Source organism: Alosa sapidissima, chromosome 3 (assembly GCF_018492685.1).
Source record: "Alosa sapidissima isolate fAloSap1 chromosome 3, fAloSap1.pri, whole genome shotgun sequence".
Classification (NCBI taxonomy): domain Eukaryota; kingdom Metazoa; phylum Chordata; class Actinopteri; order Clupeiformes; family Clupeidae; genus Alosa; species Alosa sapidissima.
In genome coordinates, this window is record NC_055959.1 from 28,104,596 (window position 1) to 28,128,981 (window position 24,386).

Consider the following 24,386-nt stretch of genomic DNA (forward strand, 5'->3'; position numbering starts at 1 on the left):
CCCCTACATACACAGCACATTGTCTCATGAGGAAGCTTCTCCAACACACATATTGCACACTGCCCTCTCCCCACATACACAGCACACTATCCCATCTCCCCTGTCATCCCCCCAACACACACACCAAGACCCCTGGCAGTTGGGTTAGCCCCTTGAGCCGTGGATCTGCCCAAGGTTTTCTTCCTTGGTAAGGGAGTTTTTCCTTGCCCCTGATGCTCTTGGGTGCTCCTTGTTGGTGCCCCCCACCCAATCCCAATCCTCCCCCACCTTTTTTATGCAGCCCTTGCCACTTAATCTACTAAACCCCTCTTCTACTGCACTTTTTACCCCCTCCCCCCCCCCCCCCCCCCATTAATGCACAAATAGGCTGACACCAGACGTAATTTCACTGCATTTCTTACTTCCAGTAACTATATGCATGTGACAATAAACTTCCTTGTATCCTTGTATCCTTGTATCCTTGTATCCTTGTATCCTGCAATTCCCTTGGCTGGCCACTGTGCGTCGCCATTTTGTTAGCGTTTTCTGCCCGCCAGGTATCCATGGTAATCACGTGACAGCAAAGTATGAATAGACCCTTTCAAGAGAGTTCCATTATCAGCATCATAGTTGGCCCCACAAGGCTTCCGTTTTAACATTCCATATGTTATCTTAACCCTTAAAGGAGTACCGTCACACCGGTGTGACGGGAATGTTGGGAAATTAACATTCTAAAGAATATCTGGGTTCATTGAATTCAACATAGAATTTTAGAACCTTCAATTGTTGCGGAACTTAGAATGTTCAAAAACCTACACCTTTAAGGGTTAATGCAGAAGAGGTAGATTGGGAACCAAATAGAATGTTGAAGCATTGTTTTTGTTTTTATTGTTGAAATCATAGACTATACAGTCTATGGTTGAAATGGTCTATAGCATGCAGGGGTTTTAGTTCTGGAATAAGATATTATATTGGGTCTCCCTTTTGTGTCTATAGCCAATGTGTATTACTGTTATACATTTGTCGGTGTGTAGTGAAGGCATCCCAAGGAAATAAACAATAATGGAGATGTAACCAAATAGAGTTGTTTCTGGGAGGACTAGGGTGACTTTCTGTTCACTCTGCATTCACTGGCTTCAAAAAAGCACATAGTGACGTCGTTCTACATCATTTTGACAAGCTTGACTCAAAGTAGACCAAATATCAGTTGGTCTGGACACCCTAAATTCACTTCTGATTCCCAAAGGCTTAATCAGCTGTGAAATGAAACTTACTGAAACCTTTTTCAGCAAACACATCTTTCTTTCGTTTAAATGCAGTTGTTTACTGAAAGAAAATACATTTCCGTGGCACAGCCATTGGTTATGTATAAAGTGATAGCAACAGTCCTGTCATCTGCATGAGACATACTGTACTTAAACATATATCAATGAGTGTAATTGGGAGTTTGTTTTCTTTTCTTTGTTGATGCCTTTTACTTTTCACAGTTATTTTTTTCTAAACTATTTGATGGTGCAAACAAAGTAGATATAGCATGTCTTGCAAGGTATCTGGTCAGGGTGCTGAAACGCCTCGCAAGGATTGTGCAGCGATGGCAGGAGTCATGCAGTGATGGCATGAATGCACCTCAGGCCCTGAAGCCTGAAGCAAGTGCCTCAACTGGAACGTTGAACTGTGTAAAAGTTCACTTATTCATCATTCATTTGATATATGTAGGTAAGACGGCCTTTTGAAGGCACTTCATCATTTACATGTATGGCTCTTGTGGTGAGCATACATCCATAAACTTAGGCAGACATAGATAGATAGATAGATAGATAGATAGATAGATAGATACTTTATTGATCCCCAAGGGGAACTTCAAAATCATATACATAATAGAATAATAGATATAGAATAATGTGATTAATACATAAAGGTGTATTAATTTTAAGTATTTTTTTTTTTAAATACTCTTTATAAAAATATATTTAGGCCTATAATAAAAAATAAGTGAGCCTCCTTCACGGCGTGGTCAGAGTCTTCATCAGTCTTCAACAGGTGAAGTGGCACAACCCATGGTTAAAATGTAGCTATGCCAGTGTCGCTTGGGCTTGATGTCCTTCACTTGGTCATCCAACCTTGTTCTTCCCACTGTGCCTCTTTGCCTTTCTGGCCTTCTTCTCAGCCTTGGCGAGAGCTTTCAGCTGTTTCTTCCTCTCAGCATCCCTGACCTTCCTCTCCAGCTCCATGAGCTCCTTCAGGTCCAGTGGATCTGCTTTCATGTCTTTACAGGCACTGCTGCTGGGAGCATCCTGAAGAAGAAGAAAAAGCACATCATAACATTTTGTTTTTTCAAAATCTTACAGATATGGGAAGTTTTCAAACAGTTAGTAAGACAAGTCAATTTCTCATTTACATTTGCCTTGACCATTGGGCATTTGGCAATAGGAAATGATTGTAGTGTTGGGATGTACCTGAGGAGCAACATCAGCGATGGCCTGGTGTTTCTTGAAGCACCAGTCCTTTTCAGATCTCCTGCTCAGGGCATTTCCACACAGGTGGTACTCTGTAATATACAACACACACACAAATATGGAAATGACCAAGAGATTCTGAGACTTTATAGTTCAAGTTCAAGTTTATGTATAGCCATTAACATATACACAGTGGTCATTCAGGGTGCTTTAGACTTTGTGCACTTTCTCCATACACTTTATATCAATTCACGGAAAAGCAAGCAGTCATGTCTCACCAGCAGTGTAGCTGGCTGGCTCCTGAACTCCTTCATGAGCTTCTGTCTGCTGACGGCCATATAGATCAGAGCAGACAGCAGGGCCTCCTCTCTCTCCGCTCTCTGTCTCTCCCACTCGGCTTTCTCCTGCACGCGCTCCCTCTCCAGAGCCCTCAGCTCCATCGCGTGCTCCTCTTCCTGATCCTGCAGGAGCTGCTGCAGATTCATACGATCCTGCTCCAGAGTGGTGAAATATCCCTCCAGCTCCTTCAGGCCAGAGGTTCCGATGTCGTGGCTGATGATGCTCACGGGGGTGTCCACCTCAGCATCATCTCTCCCCAGGCTCTCTTTGATCTTGTGAGTAGCCTGCTCAACCAAGAGCGTGGAATGATGCTGGGGTCTTACCTCATATCCACCATCACCTTCTGCTCTCTCCATAATAGCTGGTGTGAGCTTACTCATGTCAGCCATGAAGATATCCAGAAGTCTGTAATCAATCAGAAACAAATTAAGCTTAGGATAGGCTACACTGTGGCTTATTTAGCCTAATCAGTTTTGACTTTGAATGCAACAGGCTATTTGGCGGGAATCCCCACCACCGTCTAGGCTACGTCATCACCTTCAATCGACGATTTTCTTTTTCTTATGCCTTTCTTGAAAACCGTGTTAAGAGTCCGATTAAAATTACCTACCTTTCAATCAGAAGATGGTCGAAAAAATAATATTTGATGAATTCAAAGTACAAAAATCAAGCCAGAAATGTGTTCGCTTTCTCAAGGTAAAATGCAATAAAATGATAGAACGTTTGCTTGTTTGCTTGATTCTATGGTGTTTTGTGAAAGGGAGAATTTTAATGATGTTTTTTTTTTTATTAGAATGTTTAGCAGTGATGTTGCCTATACAACCTGGACAGGTTGCTACACAAAGATTAATTCAATATTGCACTAGGTAGGCCTAATGCCTTTTACTGCTGCTTCAAGGCAATGCAAGTAGAGTTACTGATCCCTCTTTCCTATCACACTTCCCCTCTTTGTAGGCTTTTCAAGTTCAAGGATAAAACGTGGGTCATTCTTTTTGGTACGATATAAGAAATATTAATGGATCTCGGTGTTCGTGCAGAGGGGTTACCATTTCATCTTTGGGTGGGTTTTTTGCTGAGTCTATTTGGGGGGGCAACAAAAATAGCCAAAATGGGTGCAAAAGGTTTAAAGTAGGCCTACAATATTTTAGTGCAGAGCACCCCGCAAATAGCCTACACAGGAAGTGGGAACAAGTGGAGAGAAATCTTTTCATATGATGAACTAGAACACACAGGGTCAGGCAGTAGGCTAGTGGTGCGTTTTTCTAATGTTGTTATTGTAAATAAATAGCTTAGTGACATTCACGTGAATTATTGATTTCAGGCCCACAGTCAAACACAGCTGCTTTATGAGCAACATAGGCTAACAACTCATCTTTCTACACAATAAAAAGGGAAGCATGCACAGCATGGGGGTTGAATAATGAGCTACTTATTTTAACATTACTGATAGAAACAGAATAGAATAGTAGCCTTTCACATCATTATCTAGAACTGATATAAAAACTGTTTCAACAACTTGTTTCTTACTTCCCATAGGGAGGCTGGCTTTGTTTCTGTAGAAAAAAAACTTTGCCTCAGTCTAGGATGGCTATATGGTGATTGAATGTGAGTTTCCAATCCAGCCAGATACCAAGATATTAGTATTCAGAGACTCTATTAATGCTGGAACCATTTGCAGTGGTTATTTGCACACCATTAACCTCAATGTTCCTTGCTGTAGTAAATAGCATATATTTAGTTTTCTTTTCATGTATTACTTATTTAAGATTAATAAGAGCTTCTTGAAGAACATTAAATGAAAGTTGTAGATTATCAATGGCAAGTTGAACAGAGTCAACAATACAATACAACATAGTGTCATCAGCATAAAGGTAGACTTGACAACCATTTAAAGAAGAGACAATATCATTCATCACTTTAGGTAAAAGGAAATTATTGATTGATTACTGAAATCCATTTTTGTATTTAATATCCACAGAGAAATGAGCTGCCATAAATGTGTAGATGGGTAAATAGGTTGTTCAGTTAAACTGTTCTTTGGATTGAAAGATAAACACCTAGAGTTTGCACCAGCCATTTGTGTGAGGATAATGTGTGCATTAGAAGTGCTATACTTAAGCATCCTCACTGTAAAACACGTTGTGGGTTGTTGACTATGGGTCTTACAACTTCACATAACCATGCATAACTGTTTCATCCACTTCTAATAAAATAAAACACAATGCTGCATCTAAAGTATTCAGAATACATTATTCACTTTGAGTAATCTATTGGAATATCAAAAGATCTGTTGTGTCACATCCCGCTGGGAATGTGTTGGATTTGGACAGAGACAGACGTGAGACCTACTTCAGAGAGACAGAGGACTACTTATTGACACATTTTGAATACCTTTCTATCTTTGAATCTAGATGTATAATTTCTACAAGGGACTTTAGAGTGGTGCACACAACCTGTCTAACCCTGGACTCTGTTTTTGGGGATTATCTATAGGATGATTTTGTTTCAGGTTATGTAGGCATCCAAACAAATTGACACAGTCATGTGCATGATGTTGCTCATTATACTGAGACTTTGAAGCTATTTTCTACTGTTGATGAAGCCTGTCTTGCTTGTGGTGTCAACCATTTGGTCTCATGTGCTATTTACAGACTGTATCCACAAAACATTTGTCCATGCCAAAAGGGCATAAATGTTTCTGGCAGTGATTGGTTTAGGGTGATCAGTCTTTAGTGTGTGCAGCAGAACACTCTTAAAACGAATATGTGTTGAAAACAACACAACTTGCATTGTTTTTAACACATGTGTCCAGATAGCAACACAGTTTGTGTTGTTTCCTTTTTTATTTGTTACACAAAATGTGTTGAAAATAACCAACTTGCATTGAAAGCAAACACAACTTGCCTTGACACATCTCTGTGTCCAAGTAGGAACACATTTGTTTTTAAGAGTGTATGTTTTACCAGTCTGCTGTTTCTATTGCAGTTTTCTTTGCAACCATCTGTTGGGGCAGCAGCATCAGAGCCAATGACACCCACAAAGTGAAAAAGATTATTAAAAGAGCTGTCTGGTGCTTGGAAGTATACTATAGCCCCTAGAGATGGTTGCTGAGAGAAGGTTGTCACAGAAACTGCTTAGCATTATGGACAGAACCTCACATCCACTGCATGAACCCCCTAACTCCCCTATGAACTGGGACAGGAGAATCATAGAGTGTCCATTTGATACCATGTGTCTTCACTTCGCCCCAAAATGTCACTTACGCCCCTCGAAATAGACTCGAAATAGACTAGTGAACACATATAGTTATGCATTGGATCCTCGTCCTCATCCTATCCATCATTTATGCTAATGGATTTTATTAGCATGAAAGGATAAAGCATATATAGTTATATTTTACTTCTCTCTTCATAATTTACTAAATGGTTTCATCATGATTTGAATAATGAAAAGCCTTATAAAACCATGGTCAAGCGTCACATGTTCTAGATGTATCCAGATGTGAAGGTGTGTGCATATATTATATACTGTATGTCTGTAATTACATTATATATGTCTGCGATTATGCTGCTCCGGCCGGCATCTTTTGTCTTGTGTGTCATTTGTTATTTTGTAAATTTGTTAGTTATGTCTTAGTGTCACAGGTACGCTGGCGACTACGCCGCTCCGTCCGGCATCTTTTGTCTTATATCTGAGGTGTCAATGTCTTGTATGTGGAGTGCTTTGGGTTGCCCTTTCTGCATACAAAAAAGCACTATATAAATAAAAGTGACTTGACTTGACTTGTATATGTGGAAATGCTGTGCACGCGCTTGTGTGTGTGTGGTATGTTTATGTAAATGCCTGAGTACATTTGTGTATGCTACCTGTATGAACACCATGTCCACAATGTATCACTCATTCATCCAAACCATCCACAGTCACACTTGGCCTCTCAATCATCTGTTTGGCCAGGAGGCCTCTTGGCAGGACACGCTGGTTGTGCCTGAGCCGAAGGTGAGGACAGGGTGTCATGGACAGGCAGTGTTCTAGAATGCAGGACGTTTCCTGGCAACAAGCCAAAGGCAGATAAGAAAGAGCAGAGACGAGGAAAGACTGGAGAGACACATTTCACACACCTGCTTATCAGACACCTGCACATAGATACTGGATATACCATCCTTCCAGATGGACTAAGTGGACACAAGTGGGATAGAGATAAAAAAAAAATAATAATAATACCTCAGAGGTAAAAGGGGGCAGAGTGAAATACAGAGTCTGTTTGTATATGTGTGCTGGGAAACAGAGTGTTCTCTTCAGGGTTGGGCAGTGTTGGGGTGAGGGAAGGGGGGTTGTGTGATGGAGGGGTGGAGGGTGGGGGCGTTAAGCCAGAAAAGTATTCCTTGTGTAGGCCGTGCTCATGTTACAGACATTTATTAAAAAGAAGGATTTGTGGAGTATATGGTGGTTAAATGCCCAATACTGTATTCAGTATTTCAATGATGCCCTGGAATTTCTGTTGACACAGACAACAATATACGTGTCACTGATGAAAGGATAACAAGGAGTGATATGTAATATATAGAGGGGGCTGGAGCAATATGTTATTTTTTTTAATTGTTTCTTTTTTATTATTTTTATTTGATTTGATCTTTTACTTACAGAAAAATAAAACATTTATTTAACATGACATTTCACATGAGTATTTTAAAGAAAAGAAAAAACAATTAACAACAAATACATTTGAGATGCTTGTTCAGTATTTCACATCAAAGCAACAACCATTCAGAAGATGCAATAATTTGTGACAGAAGTTATGATACTATTCTCTATGACACAGCTTAGTGCAAGTTAAAAGACACTCACTATAGTAACCAAGCTATATTATGGGATGTGGGATGTGAGCTTGTGGAACACTAAAACTTGATCCCCATATACTAATGCACTCACACATCCCTCTGTGCTGTTCCTGTGTTGCTTTGAGAAGGACTGCCAGAGGTCTGGTCAGGGTAGTGACCAGTATGTTGTTGTGAAAGGGGACCGGGAGCACAGCCAAGGGATGTCCAGTCTTAATACCCACAGTTATGCTGTCTCTCCCTTTATTTCCATGTCTGCTCTCTTGCCAATACCCATCTCTCTTCCTCTATCTCTCTATCTTTGTATCTCTCTCTCTTTCTGCCTGTCTTCATGCCTTCATACCATAGATTTAAATCAGTTCCTCTTCTTCTTTTTAACACATAGAGTAATATTCAGTTCCATGGTGTCTTTGTTTGTTTTGAATTAAAATCATTCCACAAATATCAAATGTAAATAGGTCAGTAGTTGTAACATTTTCTCCATTGGGAACATTCTCTAAATGGAGCCTCGCCCACCTGCAGTGGTTCCTCGGCCTCAGAGATCTGCTTTAATCCCGGCCAGCATATGCTGGGATTAACAGCAGCTGAGGAAACAGTAACGTGACCTCTCCTCTGTCTCTCACTGAGTAGACGTAGCATCTGCCCTCACACTCAAACTATTCAGCCACATAGCTGGGACAACTGGGCTTCTAGAATTCCGGTCATACCATCGGGGGGGTGGGGGGGGGGGGGTCGGATATTGTTTTAAAGGGCCTTATCTATGAAACAGTGCAAATGATGTGTTGAGTATAAAACTAGTAGACTCACAGTCAAACAGCTTTCAGGCTTCAAAGGCTTCATTTTGTCAGGCAGCCTAGTTGGGGAGGGAGTGGGAGCAGCGTGTCTAAATTATACTGAAGCACAGTTCATTCTATACATACATAGTGTATACTGTGACAATAGGTCTACTACTCTGTTGGAAACGTTAAGCCCGTTCTACTCTCCCCCTCTGGTTCCGTCTCTCACCATCTACAAAAGTCCATATTTTCTCTGATATGTTTTTCTCCTCATCCCTTCTTTCTCTCTCTCTCTCGCTCTTTTCTTCACCCCCTCTGTGCCTCCTGTGACATGGAGCGTCCAAGGGTTCTGGGCGCCTTGGCGAACTCCATGCGGGTGGGCTTGACGGGCGGCAGGTCTCGGGTGAGCTCGCTGATGGCTTTCTTGTCGGGGCAGGCACCGGAGGGGGCCTGGGCGGGGACGAAGTCCTCGGGGACGTGCGCTGCGCCGCGGCCCAGGCGGACGCCCAGCTCGACGGGCTTGAAGATGGGCAGGGGCAGGGTGTTGCGCTGGGGCAGCAGCTGGTGCTCACGGACCCCCGTCTCCATGGTGCCCACGCGGTACACGCCGGACGGGCAGTTCTGGTGCAGGGGACGGCACTCCCAGTGGCGCGTCATGGACTCGCGCCGAGAGTCATCTGACATCAGCATGGACTGCCTGTAGACAGAGAGACACGGATGAAGAGTGAGGATGAGGACGATGAAGCATTTTGAAAATCGCATAAAACAACAGAATGGATACTTTTGCTTCCAGCACACCTGACAGTACAGATAATCTAGGGCTTCTCATTATTTGATGCTTTGCCTAAATCATGACAGTTCACACTTTGTATGGCCATTCTTGAGCTTCATTGTTACACACATGCAACAGGTCTATCTGTGTATGTGTAAGTAGGTGTATATATGAAAGGTGATGGAAGTGTGTTGGTCTGTGTGTACCTGCATGGATTTGTGATGATATGTGTCATGTGAGTGTCTACGTGTGTGTGTGTGCTCACCTGTCTTGGTGCTGCGTCCTCATCTTGACGCTGTGCCAGTTAGCGGTGTAGCTCTCCCTCTGTTTGGGGTTGTCCTCCTGCACGGTACAGCTCAGCTGGGCGCCCACCACCCTGCCAGCCTGCTTCTCCATAACGGTGCACACCTGCATCCTGTCGGCTCTTCTGAGAGTGTGTGTGTGTGTGTGTCCAAAAAGTTGTGCCTTCCACAAGCTGTGGCTCAGGTCAGTGGAGGTATACCGAGTCGCTGTGGGTGTTCTCTGGGCTTGGAGACTGGTGGTTCCTGGTTGTGTTTGGTCTCTCTGGGTGTGTGGAGGATCTCTCTGATTGTCTCCTGTCGGTCTGTCTCTGTGTCTGTGAGTGTGAGTGAGTGAGGGGCTCTGGCTTTTAAGCCCCCCGCAGCTGCTATTTTTGATCTGTGTCCTCACTGGGCGCACCAAGCTGTGCTCATACCGGACACTCTACACCTCTTCCCATACACCAGTACACACACACGCACACACACACACACACACAGACACACACTCCCTGCCGAGATACGAGCATAGACACTCAATCATAAACATGCAATCTGCCCAGAAGCTGGCGTAAGGACCTGAGAAGTTCCCCTCACACTGCCAATGTCACCTACATGAGCTCCTTCCTGTAACTTGAATTCTGTCTTTTTGCTTACACAGACAGACAGACAGACAGACACAGACACACACACACACACACACACACACAAATACACTAGACACCAAAGATTATTAAAACATGATTTACAGTAACACATCTGGGTTAATAGTGATTATTACTCAACGCACATTACTTAAACTCATTGTGTAAGAGGTATCTTGTTAGCCCATCAGAATTTCCCAGAAACATAATATAACATAATATAAGATGTTATATATCACTGAATATAAATCAATGAGGTCGAATACAGTCCCCATCAACAAACATGCCCAATTTGCTCTTTATTAATTTGGAAAATGATTTGGCGGTCTGAGGTGGAAAATATTCACACGCACATACAGACACAGCTGGAATCTTGCTAAATGCAAGCATGAAGGACACAATCCCTGAAAACATATCTAAATCTCAAAACAGAACTGTTCAGATGTCAGTCAATCAATTTACAAATCAAAGTTAGTAACAACGATAACTAAAGCACACATAGTCACACACATAGGCCAAACACAGGACCCACAAGACACTGTAGGTTTCAAGACACTGTAGGTCCCAGACAGGCGTGTGATACCAGTACTTTCTGTCCCCAACAGTGACTTGTCTGTGTAAGTGTGTGTGTATGAATGTCACAACCACTCGTATGGGTAATTTACTGCACTGGCGACAGAGGTCGGGCACTGCCGGTGTCTCAGGTTCCCCATATGCCCTCTCACTCATGCTGCCGCTCTCTTAATGACTCACTCCACTAATCCAGGAACTGATGTCACACCACATGCCACCTAGGCCTCTCTCTCTCTCTCTCTCTCTCTCTCTCACTCACTCACTCTCTCACACACACACACACACAAACAGGTATACAGGCACTTAAAAGACAACTCGGCAAAATATAAGATAAGATAGGTAAGTGATATGCTGCTAACATATAGCAACCTCAAAACATAACTGGGCTACAGACATGGAAGTATACACTTGCTTATGTTAAGCAGACATACCAGCTAGCATTTCCATCACTGTCAAGATGTGGTATGACTCACTCTCAAATCAAAATGATGACCTCATCGATAAGGTAAACCATGTTCATGATTGCTTTATCGTGAGTGAATGCCAGTTAAGTAGTCGTAACATAGTCACTGAGTAGGAACATGGTTTTGATATTAATGTACTTGCAGTAGACACTGCGTTTATGGTATTTATGAGTTCTTCATGTGGCCTGTTAAATAAGTAAATGTAAATGGGTCATTCTGCACCAAATCAGGGCATTAATATTGTGGTGAATGTTTGTAAGTTTCCTGATAAGATATTCTGTAGTTGTGCTAAAAGATGTTCTATACATTGGGCTAATGTGTAACCTCTGTGTGGTAAAAAGAGCAGGGGTAAATATAGTTAAGGTATGCACAAACTAGGGGCCCAGAGGTTTACCTATAAGGATACAGTATGAATGCATAGAAGAGACTGGACATCCCTAGCAGGTGTTTAGCCAGGGTCAAAGGTCCTTTGTAGAAATAGAATAAATACCTAGGCACATATGTATTACCAAAAGAGGTAAGGAGGACATAGGAGCTCTGTTCTATTCTGAGTTCACACAAACAAGTGACGACATGAGAAGGTATAAGAACTATGTACAGAAAGTCAGAAGCAGCTGGCTTCATGAACCTATGCTCTGTGTTGGATTAAAGCTACACCTTCTGCAGTATCCTGTTGTTTTGTCACAATTCTTCTGAGTTTGAATCAGTTAATTATTATTTGACACCACATAATTGGCGACCACGAATAAGACCTGGGAAAGGACAAAAAAAACAATAAGGACAGGACGGCTGTCGTGGCCTCGGGGGCCCAGGTGGTCAGGGGAGAAAAGCTGAGGCGCCATTTAAAATAAAGTAAGCAACTTTTGCTTAAATAGCAGCTAATCTCTGACCAGACTGTGCTCTGAGCTAGTTGTCTTGACTTATAAGTCCTCCAGTCAAAGAATCTTTCATTAAGAATCTAAACTTAAGACAAAGTGATTAAATACTGCGGAGTGGGGTAAGGCTTTAAGTTAACTGTAATACTATGTGCATGGGAGACACTTCAAGAGAAAGTTGTCTAAGTTAACTGTAATACTATGTGCATGGGAGACACTTTAAGAGAAAGTTGTCTAAGTTCATTGTAATAATATGTGCTTGGGAGACACTTTAAGATAAAGTTGTCTAAGTTCATTGTAATACTATGTGCATGGGAGACACTTTAAGATAAAGTTGTCTAAGTTCATTGTAATAATATGTGCATGGGAGACACTCTAAGGGAAAGAGGTCTGATTGATTGTAATACTATGTGCATGGAATAATCACTTCAAGACAAAAGTGGATAGTTGACTAAGAGAAAAGTGTTGAGGCCTGGTGCCTGGAATAATGTGTAATAATTCTGTGTAAAAGTTGTGGATGTAAAGTTGAAATAGAGTATAAAGTATTGTTGTGTGGAAGTATCATAGTTGTGTAGTATATGTTGTTGGTAGAGTTAAGTACTAGAAGTACATGGTAGAGTGCTTGTAAAAGATTGCATATACTGGCACACTTGCATAGTTTGTGACTGAGAAGAAGAGGCTGTGTGTCTGTGTGCACAGGAGAGTGAGTGGGGGCCCCGTGTAAAAATAGCAATGGAATGCTTGGTGTGGATGCTGGTCAGGGACAGAGGATGTATGTCTGAGTTAAATTGTTACCTTTAAATGGCCAAGCAATGGTTGAAGTTGACCTTTAAAATGGGAAAAATATTGGAAAATATTTCAGTTTGAAAAACTTTTGGGAAATGTTTAATGCTGCAAGTGTTGTCTTGGATGTCTTGGTCTCACCTGATCGAGATATTAGAAATGGTTGATAATGAGTGTGGTAGTGAAAAATTGTTTTTCCACTTGATACCTGTTATGTTATGTTTGTGTGGTAAAAGGTTGGTAATGGCAAATCAGAATTAGAGTTCTAAAATACAGTGGACAGCTGTCGCAGCTGCTGCTTGATGAGGTGTACCTCAAGCTAAAAGGCAATGCATTTGTGAAGTTAAGAGACAGAACAGTCTGAGAGTTAAAATAATAGGAATTGGAGAGGTTTGTATTTTAACTTAAGTTTCAGTAACCATATAAGCAAAGCTAAGCTTAAATAGCATATAGTAGTAATAATAATAATAATAATAATAATAATAATAATAATAAATAATAATAGTATTTATATAGCACTTTTTAAGCACTGAGCAGAAAGTGATATAACATTGCCAAAAGTAGATTGGCAAAGTGAAAGAGGAATGGCTTCATTGCTTTACACTGGAACTACCGGGGTGGTCATCTTGACCTTGTACAAATTGAATTTATACAATAACTGTGTTGTGAGAGAGAGAGACACACAGTTCTGCTAGTTTTTGAAGTTTACAGTTTCATGTTAAAAGGTTTTCATGATACGTATAAAAGGCATAGATATTAGTGTTTTTACATATTTTAGTCATAACTTGGGTATAAATAATTCACTATTGCAGTAGTTCCACAGTTTATGAAGTGTAGGCTATTGGTCGCTTACCGGCTAGTAGGTTTTTGTTACGTTTAAAAGGTCATCTTAAAGTTAGCCTGTTTAGAATAAGACTATTATTAGAAGTTACAGAGAAGTTGTGGGAGAAAGACATATTATGTGCTATGTTGTGGATGAGAACTGACAGATGCATAAGTAGGCCCATCATGGTTAAATATAGAGTTTAAAATCCAGGGTTTGGGGTGAATGCTGACGGTAGTTCCAGGTGTTGAAGAATGTTGTTGTGTCCAGTGTTGATTAAAAGACTAAGATATATTATGTATAAGTAGTAGTAGTATGTTGATAATTGATAGGTTATATTAGTGGTAGCCTACTACTGATACATATTAGTTTATCAGTAGGTGGTAGGCTCAACTGTTAAAGTAGCATTGGTAAGGATAAGATAATCATGATAGTAGTATTATTAATAGGTCTAAATTAAATAGCTTAGTTAGGTTAACATATTCTTGAAGATTAGGTAGGCTACCCATACATCAAAAGAACTTCAGATAGATTTTAGAAATGTTATAAATAACTCATATTATAGTTATATGTTGTGGTACTGTGTCTGTAGTAGGTTATGTGTGTGACAGCCCAATCTGTGGTGTTATGGGTAGTTATATACAAGTAGATCATGTATAGTCCCCATGTACATTTAAGGTGTACTGTTGGTGACTGTTTAGCTCTGTAGAAGGGTTTTTGGGCAATGTCATTTGGCTATAGAGCTGTCCTGTTGTGAAAAAGGTGTACTGATAGTTTATAAGAAACAAAATAACAAAACAATCAGGGTTAGAGGCTACTGTTATAGCCTTCCCTGTCCCCTTTTGTTAAGTGTTGGGAAAAGCTCACGAGAGCTTTGAGACTGAAAAAGACTGACTTTGACTGACTTAAAACATTTAGGATTACGACTTTGCATGTAACCATCTAAATAATGGGAATATTCATGGTCAGTAAATTTCTGGGGAAGTTATTCTGACTTTGAATATTTAGTTTCCAACTATCAAATTGTTTGGGAAATCATGTGGTGTAAGGCCAGTAATTGTAGCTAGCACTGTGGGGAAAGTGGTGCTAAGCTGCTTGGTCCTTGAGTATAATTTGTTATTTGCATGGCTAAATATACTAGAAGTTAGGAACTACTGTTATAAGTAATTGGTTTATATTGGGTGTTAGTTAAGTTACTGTTGTGGTTTTAAGGGGGCCCAGTATAGCAGGAACGGAATAGTGAAATCCCTTAGCAAAACGAAGTTTATGAAATGAATTGTGGGTCTATTTATTTTTAATTAAAAAAATGCATAGATTGATTTTTTGTGTACTAAGCAGGGAGAAAATGCTTGTTTTAGTTTGATAAGTATACATAAAGGGTTTTAAGTATATCTAGTCTATGCTAATACTTAGATATATTTAGTAAACATATACTAAAAGAAAGGTCTAAGAATATTTATTTACCTGTAGGTTAAATTTGGATAGGTGTCATGATCATTTTCATTGCATTAAGTACATTTTGATATTACTCTTCTGGTAAAGTTATAGTGCTAAAGGATATAAAATAATTACATAGAGTCAACTTGGGAATTATACTTCAATGGTTTAATTTATATATAATTCATATAAGATAATTAGTCATTGTTTAGAGAAACTGGGTAATCTGATAAAAGGTAAAGGGAATGCCACAGTCAACCAAGTAAATACTGAAGTTTGATAGTCACTTAAAGTAATTAAGTAGCATTGTAGAAAACCTAGGTTAAGTATTACTGGGAATTACTTAGTTTAAAGTAAAATCCTCATTTTGATAGTTAAAGAGACCAAAAGGGATCAGTTGGTAAACAGTACAATGAAAAAGTGTTGCATGAAAGTGGCTGAGAGAATGAGGAAACATACAGATGTGTGGCCCATACAAGAATGAATGGATTTAAAACTGTTAATACAAAGATCAGGGATAACATGAGAAAATTACAAAATATTAGAGATATAAGAAAAAGAATAGGTCAGTCACAGTAGAAGTATTTAAAATGTTCAAAGAAACAGTGGGACATTTTGATAGATTAATACAATAGGACCTAAGAGGCAGAAGTAAGGAGATGACTTGGGAGTGAGTGACCATAGATGAAGGAATAACTGATGCATGTGTTATAGAAAAATATTTAAAGAGTAAATGTAATGGTTAACTATAAAAGGGCAAGGTAAAATAGCTAAAATAGTAAACAATATAATCCGCCTGCAGCGTGAGTTCCTCATCCCCTCCAGCTAAACAGTAAATGTAATGTTGCCTCTTATATCTAAGGGGGGATAGGCTCATTACCAGCCGTAAGGACATGCTGATGTGCATGGGTTAATCCAAGTACTCCCTGTCCTGACTGAGCTGTGAGCAAGTTCAGCACAACCGGGCTGAGCATGGACAAACTGAAAAGAGATGAGGACCCTGAGGCCTTTGTCTAGGCAACAGTGGCAAGCTGGAGAGTAAAGATGGAACATGGAAATACAATGGAAGCTCTTTCAGCATCAAAAAGACAATACAGGCACCTATGGTGACCTAAGGCTTTAAGCCTGGGGAAAACTACCCCAATATCACCTCAGCAGCAACCACAACCATAGGTGTTCCTAACCCTGTCCTATGGCCTATGAACCCCTGCTGTAGTGGGCCACAGTCAAGCCCATGGCAGCCACAATCTCCACATCAGCAGCAGTGGGGACAGACACGATGGGGATAACTAAGGCAGAGTGAGAGGACATTACAGAGGAGGCATCATTTGAAAATGGACATCTGAAGCAAGACAATCATCAGTTTGTTTTGACTGTCAAAGAAAGTGGACATTTGTCAGAAGCTGTCTGGACAAAACAGGACAGGGAGAGGGAGGAGACACCTAGGCACTGAAGGATGAACCCAACGAGCATGCCTTCATTGTCCCTTGTGAAATAGTATATTTTTAAGGAGGCCTAGAGAATTCTACAGGAGAAGGTTGGATACCACAACTATCATAGGGAGATGATGAGGAAACCATGCTGAGGGAAGTTGGGTAATAATAAAAGATACTATCTTATGGGTGAGCCCACTTGATACCCAACGATGCCCAGACTAGGCACAGAAAAGATAGTTAAGACATCTCAGGGTAAGTAAGTAAATACTTTGTTAAGAAAAATTTAAAGTATGATTTACTCTTATTTTTACCTTTATTATATTTTGATTGTTAATTTGAATAGAAGTGACTACTGTTACTGTTAAGTCATTGTAAATGCAAATGTCCTTATCAAATTAAGTGACAAAGTGACAATGTTTTTTCTAAAATACAAATGACACCCCATTAATTTTTCAGGAGAGCTGGTGGTGTAAGTAGGTAAGACTAACTTGCATGTGCCCTAGGAACTGTTGTTCATTGAAAGATTACCTTTGGATCCTAACAGTTCCCTAGTGGTCACTCACACTCAACAAGTCTAATGAATAAAGTGATTCAGCTTTAATGTGGAAATATAAAGTTTGTAGGAATATTGAAATGATGTAATATCTGCTTTACATAATGTGAAGCCAAAAGATCCCACTTACTATACTATAACATTTGATGGAAAAAAAAACAATGGGTAAGATAAAGGAAGCAGAGAAATAGGATTGATAGAATAAGGGCCTGTCCACACGGAGACGCTTTTTAGGTTAAACGCAGAGGTTTTGCGTCGTCTTGGCCGAGCGTCCAAACGAATCCTGTAAACGCACTGCTCGAAACCGCACTTTTCTGAAACCTGGTCCCAGAGTGGAGAAATCTGAAACCGTAGCCCGTTTGAGTTCGTTTAGACAGCGAAACCGCACATCCTGCTTGCGTATCGATGATGTCATCGCCACACCTCAGCTGCCCTGGATTTGCATTTATAGTATTGCCTAACAATACTAGTTTTCATACATGACATTACCTACGATTACACTCCGTTAAGATAAATATCACAACTGATGCTGCGCAGCGCCGATAGCTTATGACTTGGTGGACTGAACACTGTTTTTCCCGGTGTTTTTTATGCATTCTAGCTACTGTCAGTGACGCGAGAGAACTTAAGTTATTAGGAAAGTGCGGTGTAAGTTTAGGCTACATTAATTTGTGCGTAGTGCCAGTGTCATTCATTTATTTTACATGTCTTACAACATATATACATGCATTCACAGTCGAGTGAAATCAGATATAAGCATACAAAGAGGCTTAGAACTCACGTTAAGCCGATGGTAGCACACTGAATGTGAATGCACGATTTGATGCAGGCAAAAGTATTGACTGTTACTAACGAAGGTTTTATAGCAATATTATAAATGTGGCGACAGAATAGCCTAGAACTTGGGTAAGCCTTGCGTTTAGTAGCCTAATTGCGGTAATAGCCAAAACTAATGTGAATCACGGACTATCCTACAACAAAAGAAAGTAAAGGTGATTAGTAGGCCTACCTGCGTTAGCCAAATAAAGGACGGGACTGCACCCTTCACAAACCGTAAAATAAAGTTTATTAGTTCTACAGTTGACAGTTCACCATCAGTCCACACAAACAATTCTGGTTTCCTTGCACTAGCCATTTCGCCATAGCCTATTCTGTCTGTTTTTAAAGCGCAAGTTTTGCAAGTTTTGGTGAATTTCTGTAAAGACACAGTGCCACCTATGGGCCCGGGGTGTGAAGTAACGTGTTGGGTCGTGTTGAGATGGATCCGTTTGGACGCAAATATTCTTGATACGGTTCCACGGAAGACGGAGGAAAAAAGATCGGTTTGGTACGTGTGGACTAGGCCTAAGAAAATAGAACTAGGACTTAAAAATAGTCTAAGCTGAAGTACTATAGGGCTAAAATTATTTGGAATAGAGGTCAGTTTGATGAATAGAACATAATCAAAAGGCTATGGCATGCAGAAATTTGGATTAAGGCATGATGAAGAAATTATGAGAATACTGTATGTTCTACAACAGCTAATTAATATAGATTACATAATAACCAGTCTTAAAGTAGTATCCCAAGTTGAACATAAGTAAAATAAAATTGTTTATAGGGAAATTTGTTTAGTCTCTGTGCAAAGAGAGTATAGATGGAATTAGGATAATCATAAGTCGTTGTCAGAAGATTACAATGCTTTATTATTTCAAAAATAGAAAAGCTGGTGGAAAGATGTTGGTCTTCATGGAAGGAATGGAGGTCCACCAACTCTATACTGTTAATCACAGTAACAAAGGGGGGCGAACCCCTGGCGAACCCCTGGTATAATGTTAAATCATATTATTTGTTACATTTGTTACATTGGGTTACAGATGTTTACAATTTTTACTGTCATTATTTGATTATTGTTTTAGTTGAACGTCCCTTTGGAAAAAGAGTCTGTTAAATCCCATAACCGTAACTCTAATGGTTAGTGGCATTTACATGATACTAACCAGATTCTTTCCCAACAGATATTTGATATGTTGCTTTCTCTTGCGCATATTTGGGATCTATGCGCAAGGGGGGAGTAGTAAGGAGGAATATTTTTATTGAAGGATTTTTGATTTTCATAGTTAGAGGAAGTTATTGATGATAGTCTAAGAAAATGTCATGTGTATAATCATAATATCAGGAAAGTGATAGTTTTGTCTAAACCATTAGGACATATACCAGTCCCAGAAGGATCATGAAACACTTAGTGATTGATTATATTTATATGATAAAAACAAAAGAACGCTGCTATTGGTTTGTAGGGTTTTTCAAGGTGGGAAGAAGCTCGTTCAGGCCCAGGGCCTGATGGAAAAAACATGAATTGAAGTTTTATTACTAAAAGTAAAAAATTGTTCCTAGAATTGAAATACTAGATATGGTTTATTAGATAATAAGGGCAAATGATGTTAAATGGGAGAATTGCTCCATTATGTGCCTCAACAGATTTAAACTGGTGTGATGCCTTACATATTGCTTCAATGCACATAAGGTCACAACATAACCAGAGTACTCACTTTTTGCACTAAAGACAAAAGCTGAGAGACCCACCTGTGGATCAGCTCCGAGGATAAATTAGAAATGATATGGAATAATTGTTATTAACTCACAAAACAATTTATAAGCAGGAAAAGTACAGGACTTTTGGAAGGACCTACAGGAAAAGAGTCAACAACCTATACTCCCTGGAGACGGGGTGTACTTAAAGGTGTTCAAGTGGTCCTGTCTCCAACCAAGGGCAGAAGGACCATACCGAGTGACTCAGGCCACTCCAACAGCGGTGAGAGTACAAGGGTGCAAAACTTGGTATCATCTCACATCTTGTTTCAAAGCCTCTATTCCTGAAGACAGTGTAACAGGAGGTGAACAACCGGCTGATGACCGAGAGACAGACTCAAATGATGATGGTGTACCAGAGGGAGAACAGGAGGCCAGACAGACAGTTCAGAAGAGCCCGAGTCAGGATTCATGTAACCCGCAGCAACAGAATGGAGGGATGGACAGAAATGATCCTGGCAGTGGTGGGTATAGTGTTTCTGGCATGTATGCTCCTGTTTCCCCTGCTGGCTTTAGACTTCCATACAATGAATCCAGTCTGGAAGGGGGGACCCCATCCCAATCTCATCTGCCTCAACAACAACAACCAGGAAGTGAACAAGGAACCACAGAGTTCAGAGACTCTGGATCTGACTGCCCAGTCCATGACTATACCACCAAACCCCCAGGAGATTAACCATCCAACTGTTCTTTCACAAGTAAGCCCGACAAAGAAGGGTCAGGTAACACAGAAATTATTGACTGACCAAATCTTATCTACCACCACAGGAATCTGGAATATTGATGAATCTTCCAGAATGAACTCAGTCCGTTATGTGCTGGGAGCACTAAGAGAACAGGTGACTACAACCTCCAGGGTAGCTATGCACTGGATGATGTTGGATCAGATATGGTAAAACTAATAATGATAGAAAGTCAGTTTAAGGGGGCATTAGGAGGATTAGGAATATGGCTAGCACCAATAGGAATAGTCATAGGAATATGTTTACTTGTAGTTGGGTTTGTGTTCTTTTTGTTTCTTCCGTGTCTAAGGTCTATAGTGCTTAAACAGTGGTGGAAGGAATCAGTAGTCAAATGCCACTGTTGTTGATGAATGAAGAACAAATGGCAAACCTTGTGGAAGGAGATACTAGGGCCAGGACTGATGACAAGGAAATGGAAACATGCCAATGATGCCAGAACTGATGCTCCTCATAGAGGAGGGGAGAAATTAGGGGTGTTGGATTCAGACACCAACCCTGTTCAACAGTGTGCCCAATAGCTCCTTAGAGCTACTGGAATGGACTGTGGATTACAAAGCATTGAAGAGGATTTTTGCGAGTTCCTTAATTCGTATCACACTTCACACTTGAAGTGCAGCATCCAACATTTGCTAATACATCTGCGTTTGCATTTACACTCTGCTATCTCCAAGGACCAATGGACTACAAACTGTGTGCAAAGAGTTTCCCTACTGAAGGTTTTTCCTCTAAAGACAACAGACAAAAGAGGTTTTCCTTAAGGGTTTTCGCTTCCACCGAGAGGATTTGAAACTTGCCATTCTATTTGATAATGTCACTACACTGTTGGATTTGGTGTCTTGAGGGATGGTTTATGGGTGTGATGTTTATTATTGGTGTTGGTAACAAATGTTTAATCGTATAGGTGCTGCTGTGACATTTTAGCCTAGTTGACGGTTTGCAGTGAATCAGCTTCACTGCTGAATTTTCTTGATAGTGGGGGTTGTGTTAAAATAATAATAATGTTTAATCTTGCTGCATGATTGAGTACATGCTGTCCTCAAAAGGGGGGAATATGTGGTGAATTTTTGTAAGTTTCCTGATAAGATATTCTGTAGTTGTGCTAAAAGATGTTCTATACATTGGGCTAATGTGTAACCTCTGTGTGGTAAAAAGAGCAGGGGTAAATATAGTTAAGGTATGCACAAACTAGGGGCCCAGAGGTTTACCTATAAGGATACAGTATGAATGCATAGAAGAGACTGGACATCCCTAGCAGGTGTTTAGCCAGGGTCAAAGGTCCTTTGTAGAAATAGAATAAATACCTAGGCACATATGTATTACCAAAAGTTCACACAAACAAGTGACGACATGAGAAGGTATAAGAACTATGTACAGAAAGTCAGAAGCAGCTGGCTTCATGAACCTATGCTCTGTGTTGGATTAAAGCTACACCTTCTCCAGTATCCTGTTGTTTTGTCACAATTCTTCTGAGTTTGAATCAGTTAATTATTATTTGACACCACAATATCTTAGTATTATTCCTCGCCTGCCCAAACCCTGAAGGATGGAAGATAGACATATTTTCAGTATGATTGAACCCTTAAAAGTTTGTATTGCATGCCCATTAGTTTTATAACAAAGTGCAAAATTGGTGATGTTGAGGGTCTTGTAAACTAATTTTTTTGTATCCACATGGCATCAATCATTTATTTTGTCTGCAAATAGGCTATAATACTTTATTAATGTTGAGCCAATATTTGAGGTCTCTGCAACAAATGCAAATGAAGATATGAAGGATAAAACAAGGTGTGATTGCATTTTTGGTCATTTATATAGGACTAAAATGGTATGTAGCCAGTAGGAACATGAAAATCAATGTGGCTTTATAGTTGTATTACGTGTATAAAGTCCCAATGATCTACCATGTTTCATTCATACATAAATGCACGTATTATTCATACATACATAGTTACATTGTATACCTATGCATTTGAGATTTATCTATAGTACACCATTGGCACTTTGTACACTAAATGCCCATACACTGAGCTACTTTCACATAGATTCTTAAATGCCTACAAGCGATCCCACATACCATTTTAATCTTATGAAAATGACTGAAAAACTTGAATAGGCCTATGTAAAGAAGAAAATTCAAAAACATGTTTATACTGCCCTTAATGGTACTGTTTTTGCACTTTGTCCAGGTCTAGGGCCTTGTAGAAAATCAATGAGCATGGCGTACAAACGTGTAATGGTTCAGTCAAACTGAGAACATGTTTGGTCTTCCACCGTACAAAGTTTGGGCTGCGTATGAATAATACTTTAATTTATATTAATGCCCAAACATTGCTTCCCAAATAATGTGATTTTCAGGCTGTAAAACTGAAGTAATTTCAAGGGCTGAACAAAATCTGAGGCGGTGTAGCAACAACCTTACCTGATTTGTCACGGAATTACCCAAATGTAAATGTAATAATTATTGGGTGCATTAGAAGTTAGTAAACTATAAGACACAAAGACAGTAATTCCATGACATGCGCACTTTTGGAAATATTTTTCATGGTTTTCCCTTACAAATATTTGGGCATAAAAATCATACAGCATTTGCATTGATATCCAATGTGTGAGGAGTACAAAATCCCTCTACCTCTGTTCCTTATTGTCTACATATTGTCACTTCAGTTGCCACGTGATGCTGTTGACAAACAGGGACAGCATTGACAACCCAACGAATCACCATCTAGAACAACCAGTCCAATTTTAGAAATGGATGAAGCAAATGTGCAAGTGGATTTCTGAAATAAGAAGTCACTCAGGTTTATCTAGCGGCCCTGTACGCCCTCATTACATAACCCACTATACGCTTGCCACAGTCACTGTCAGTAAGGCAGAACCTATCACTGGGAGGGGGCGGGGGGCACGAGGGGAACTACCCCACCCCTCTGCAGACATCTGAGCAGTGGGGGATTCACAGGCACACTGAGCTTTCTTAGAAATGCCATGATTGACTGGGGAGAAGGGAAGAAGTTTTTGAGAGTTTTGAAAGTTTTTTTTTTTTAGGGAATACGTGCATCCTCCTTGTGTTTAGCTCAATGAGTGGTTTTCTGAGTGTGTGTGTGTGTGTGTGTAAGAGAGAGAGAGAGAGAGAGAGAGAGAGAGAGAGAGAGAGAGAGAGAGAGAGAGAGAGAGAGAGAGAGAGAGAGAGAGAGAGAGAGAGAGAGAGAGAGAGAAGATTGGAAGAGCGAGAATGTCACTGTGTCATTTCAATGTCAGCTTGTACCGAACAGCCCAGTGCTCAGGCAGCTGGTGGAAAACTCTACAAACAAAGAGGGATTTAACAATGAAGAGATGAAGGAATGGTAGAGGAAAGGGATCACACAAGATAATTGGGAGGGCTGATGTCTCACACACATACACACACACACACACACACACACACACACACACACACACACACACACACACACACACACACACACACACCAGGCAACGTGACAGGGTTTTGGAACAGCATAACTGGGAACACAAGACCAGTTGCTGTGGCAAATTTCTAAACAAACACAAGAGCAATGTGTGTGTGCGTGTGCGTGTGCGTGTGCGTGTGCGTGTGTGTGTGTGTGTGTGTGTGCACATGCATTGCAAATACATTTATGAGGCATGCAAATATTTGCACAACTTATTTTCAGTATATAATATCTTGCATTTCTATATTTCATCACATTGATATATATGAGTCCTTGGAGTAAAAGTCGATGCCTTCTGCATGTGCATGCAAACAAGCACAAGTAATTGTACATCCATCTGTTAATGTATGCTATGTATGGATATGGATGTGCAAGTTGTGGTCTGCATGAGAAAGCTGCTTTAGGGAAGCACAGCACAAGGTGCATTGTCTGCGTGTTTACATGTCTCTACAGGCTGGAAAATGCAATAACAAACTGGAACTGTATACAGCAGTCCGTACACAACACATTAAGTTGAGTAGTGATGGAAAGAGTTGGACCCAAATAATCGTGCCTCTGTGCTGCTTTGCTGTCGCTGTGTTGAGAGATGGTTCCCTAACAGTC

At 40.3% G+C, this 24,386-nt stretch overlaps 1 protein-coding gene across 1 annotated transcript; it reads right to left on the reverse strand.

Moving 5' to 3' along the window:
- Positions 1–7,171: 7,171 nt before the first annotated feature.
- On the reverse strand, positions 7,172–9,793 carry LOC121705454 (titin-cap (telethonin)). The gene is made up of 2 exons (XM_042086451.1): positions 9,423–9,793; positions 7,172–9,082 (listed from the first exon to the last, which is right to left on the reverse strand). The coding sequence occupies exons 1-2, from the start codon at positions 9,569–9,571 to the stop codon at positions 8,692–8,694; spliced, it is 540 nt and encodes a 179-aa protein (XP_041942385.1). The 5' UTR covers positions 9,572–9,793; the 3' UTR covers positions 7,172–8,691.
- Positions 9,794–24,386: the final 14,593 nt, after the last annotated feature.

Bases quoted from the DNA above. Each gene is read 5' to 3' on its own strand.
- LOC121705454 (XM_042086451.1), bottom strand. From the start codon at position 9,571: ATGCAGGTGTGCACCGTTATGGAGAAGCAGGCTGGCAGGGTGGTGGGC. The intron at 9,083-9,422 runs GTGAGCACACAC...CTCTGTCTACAG, and splicing joins AGGACGCAGCACCAAGACAG to GCAGTCCATGCTGATGTCAG.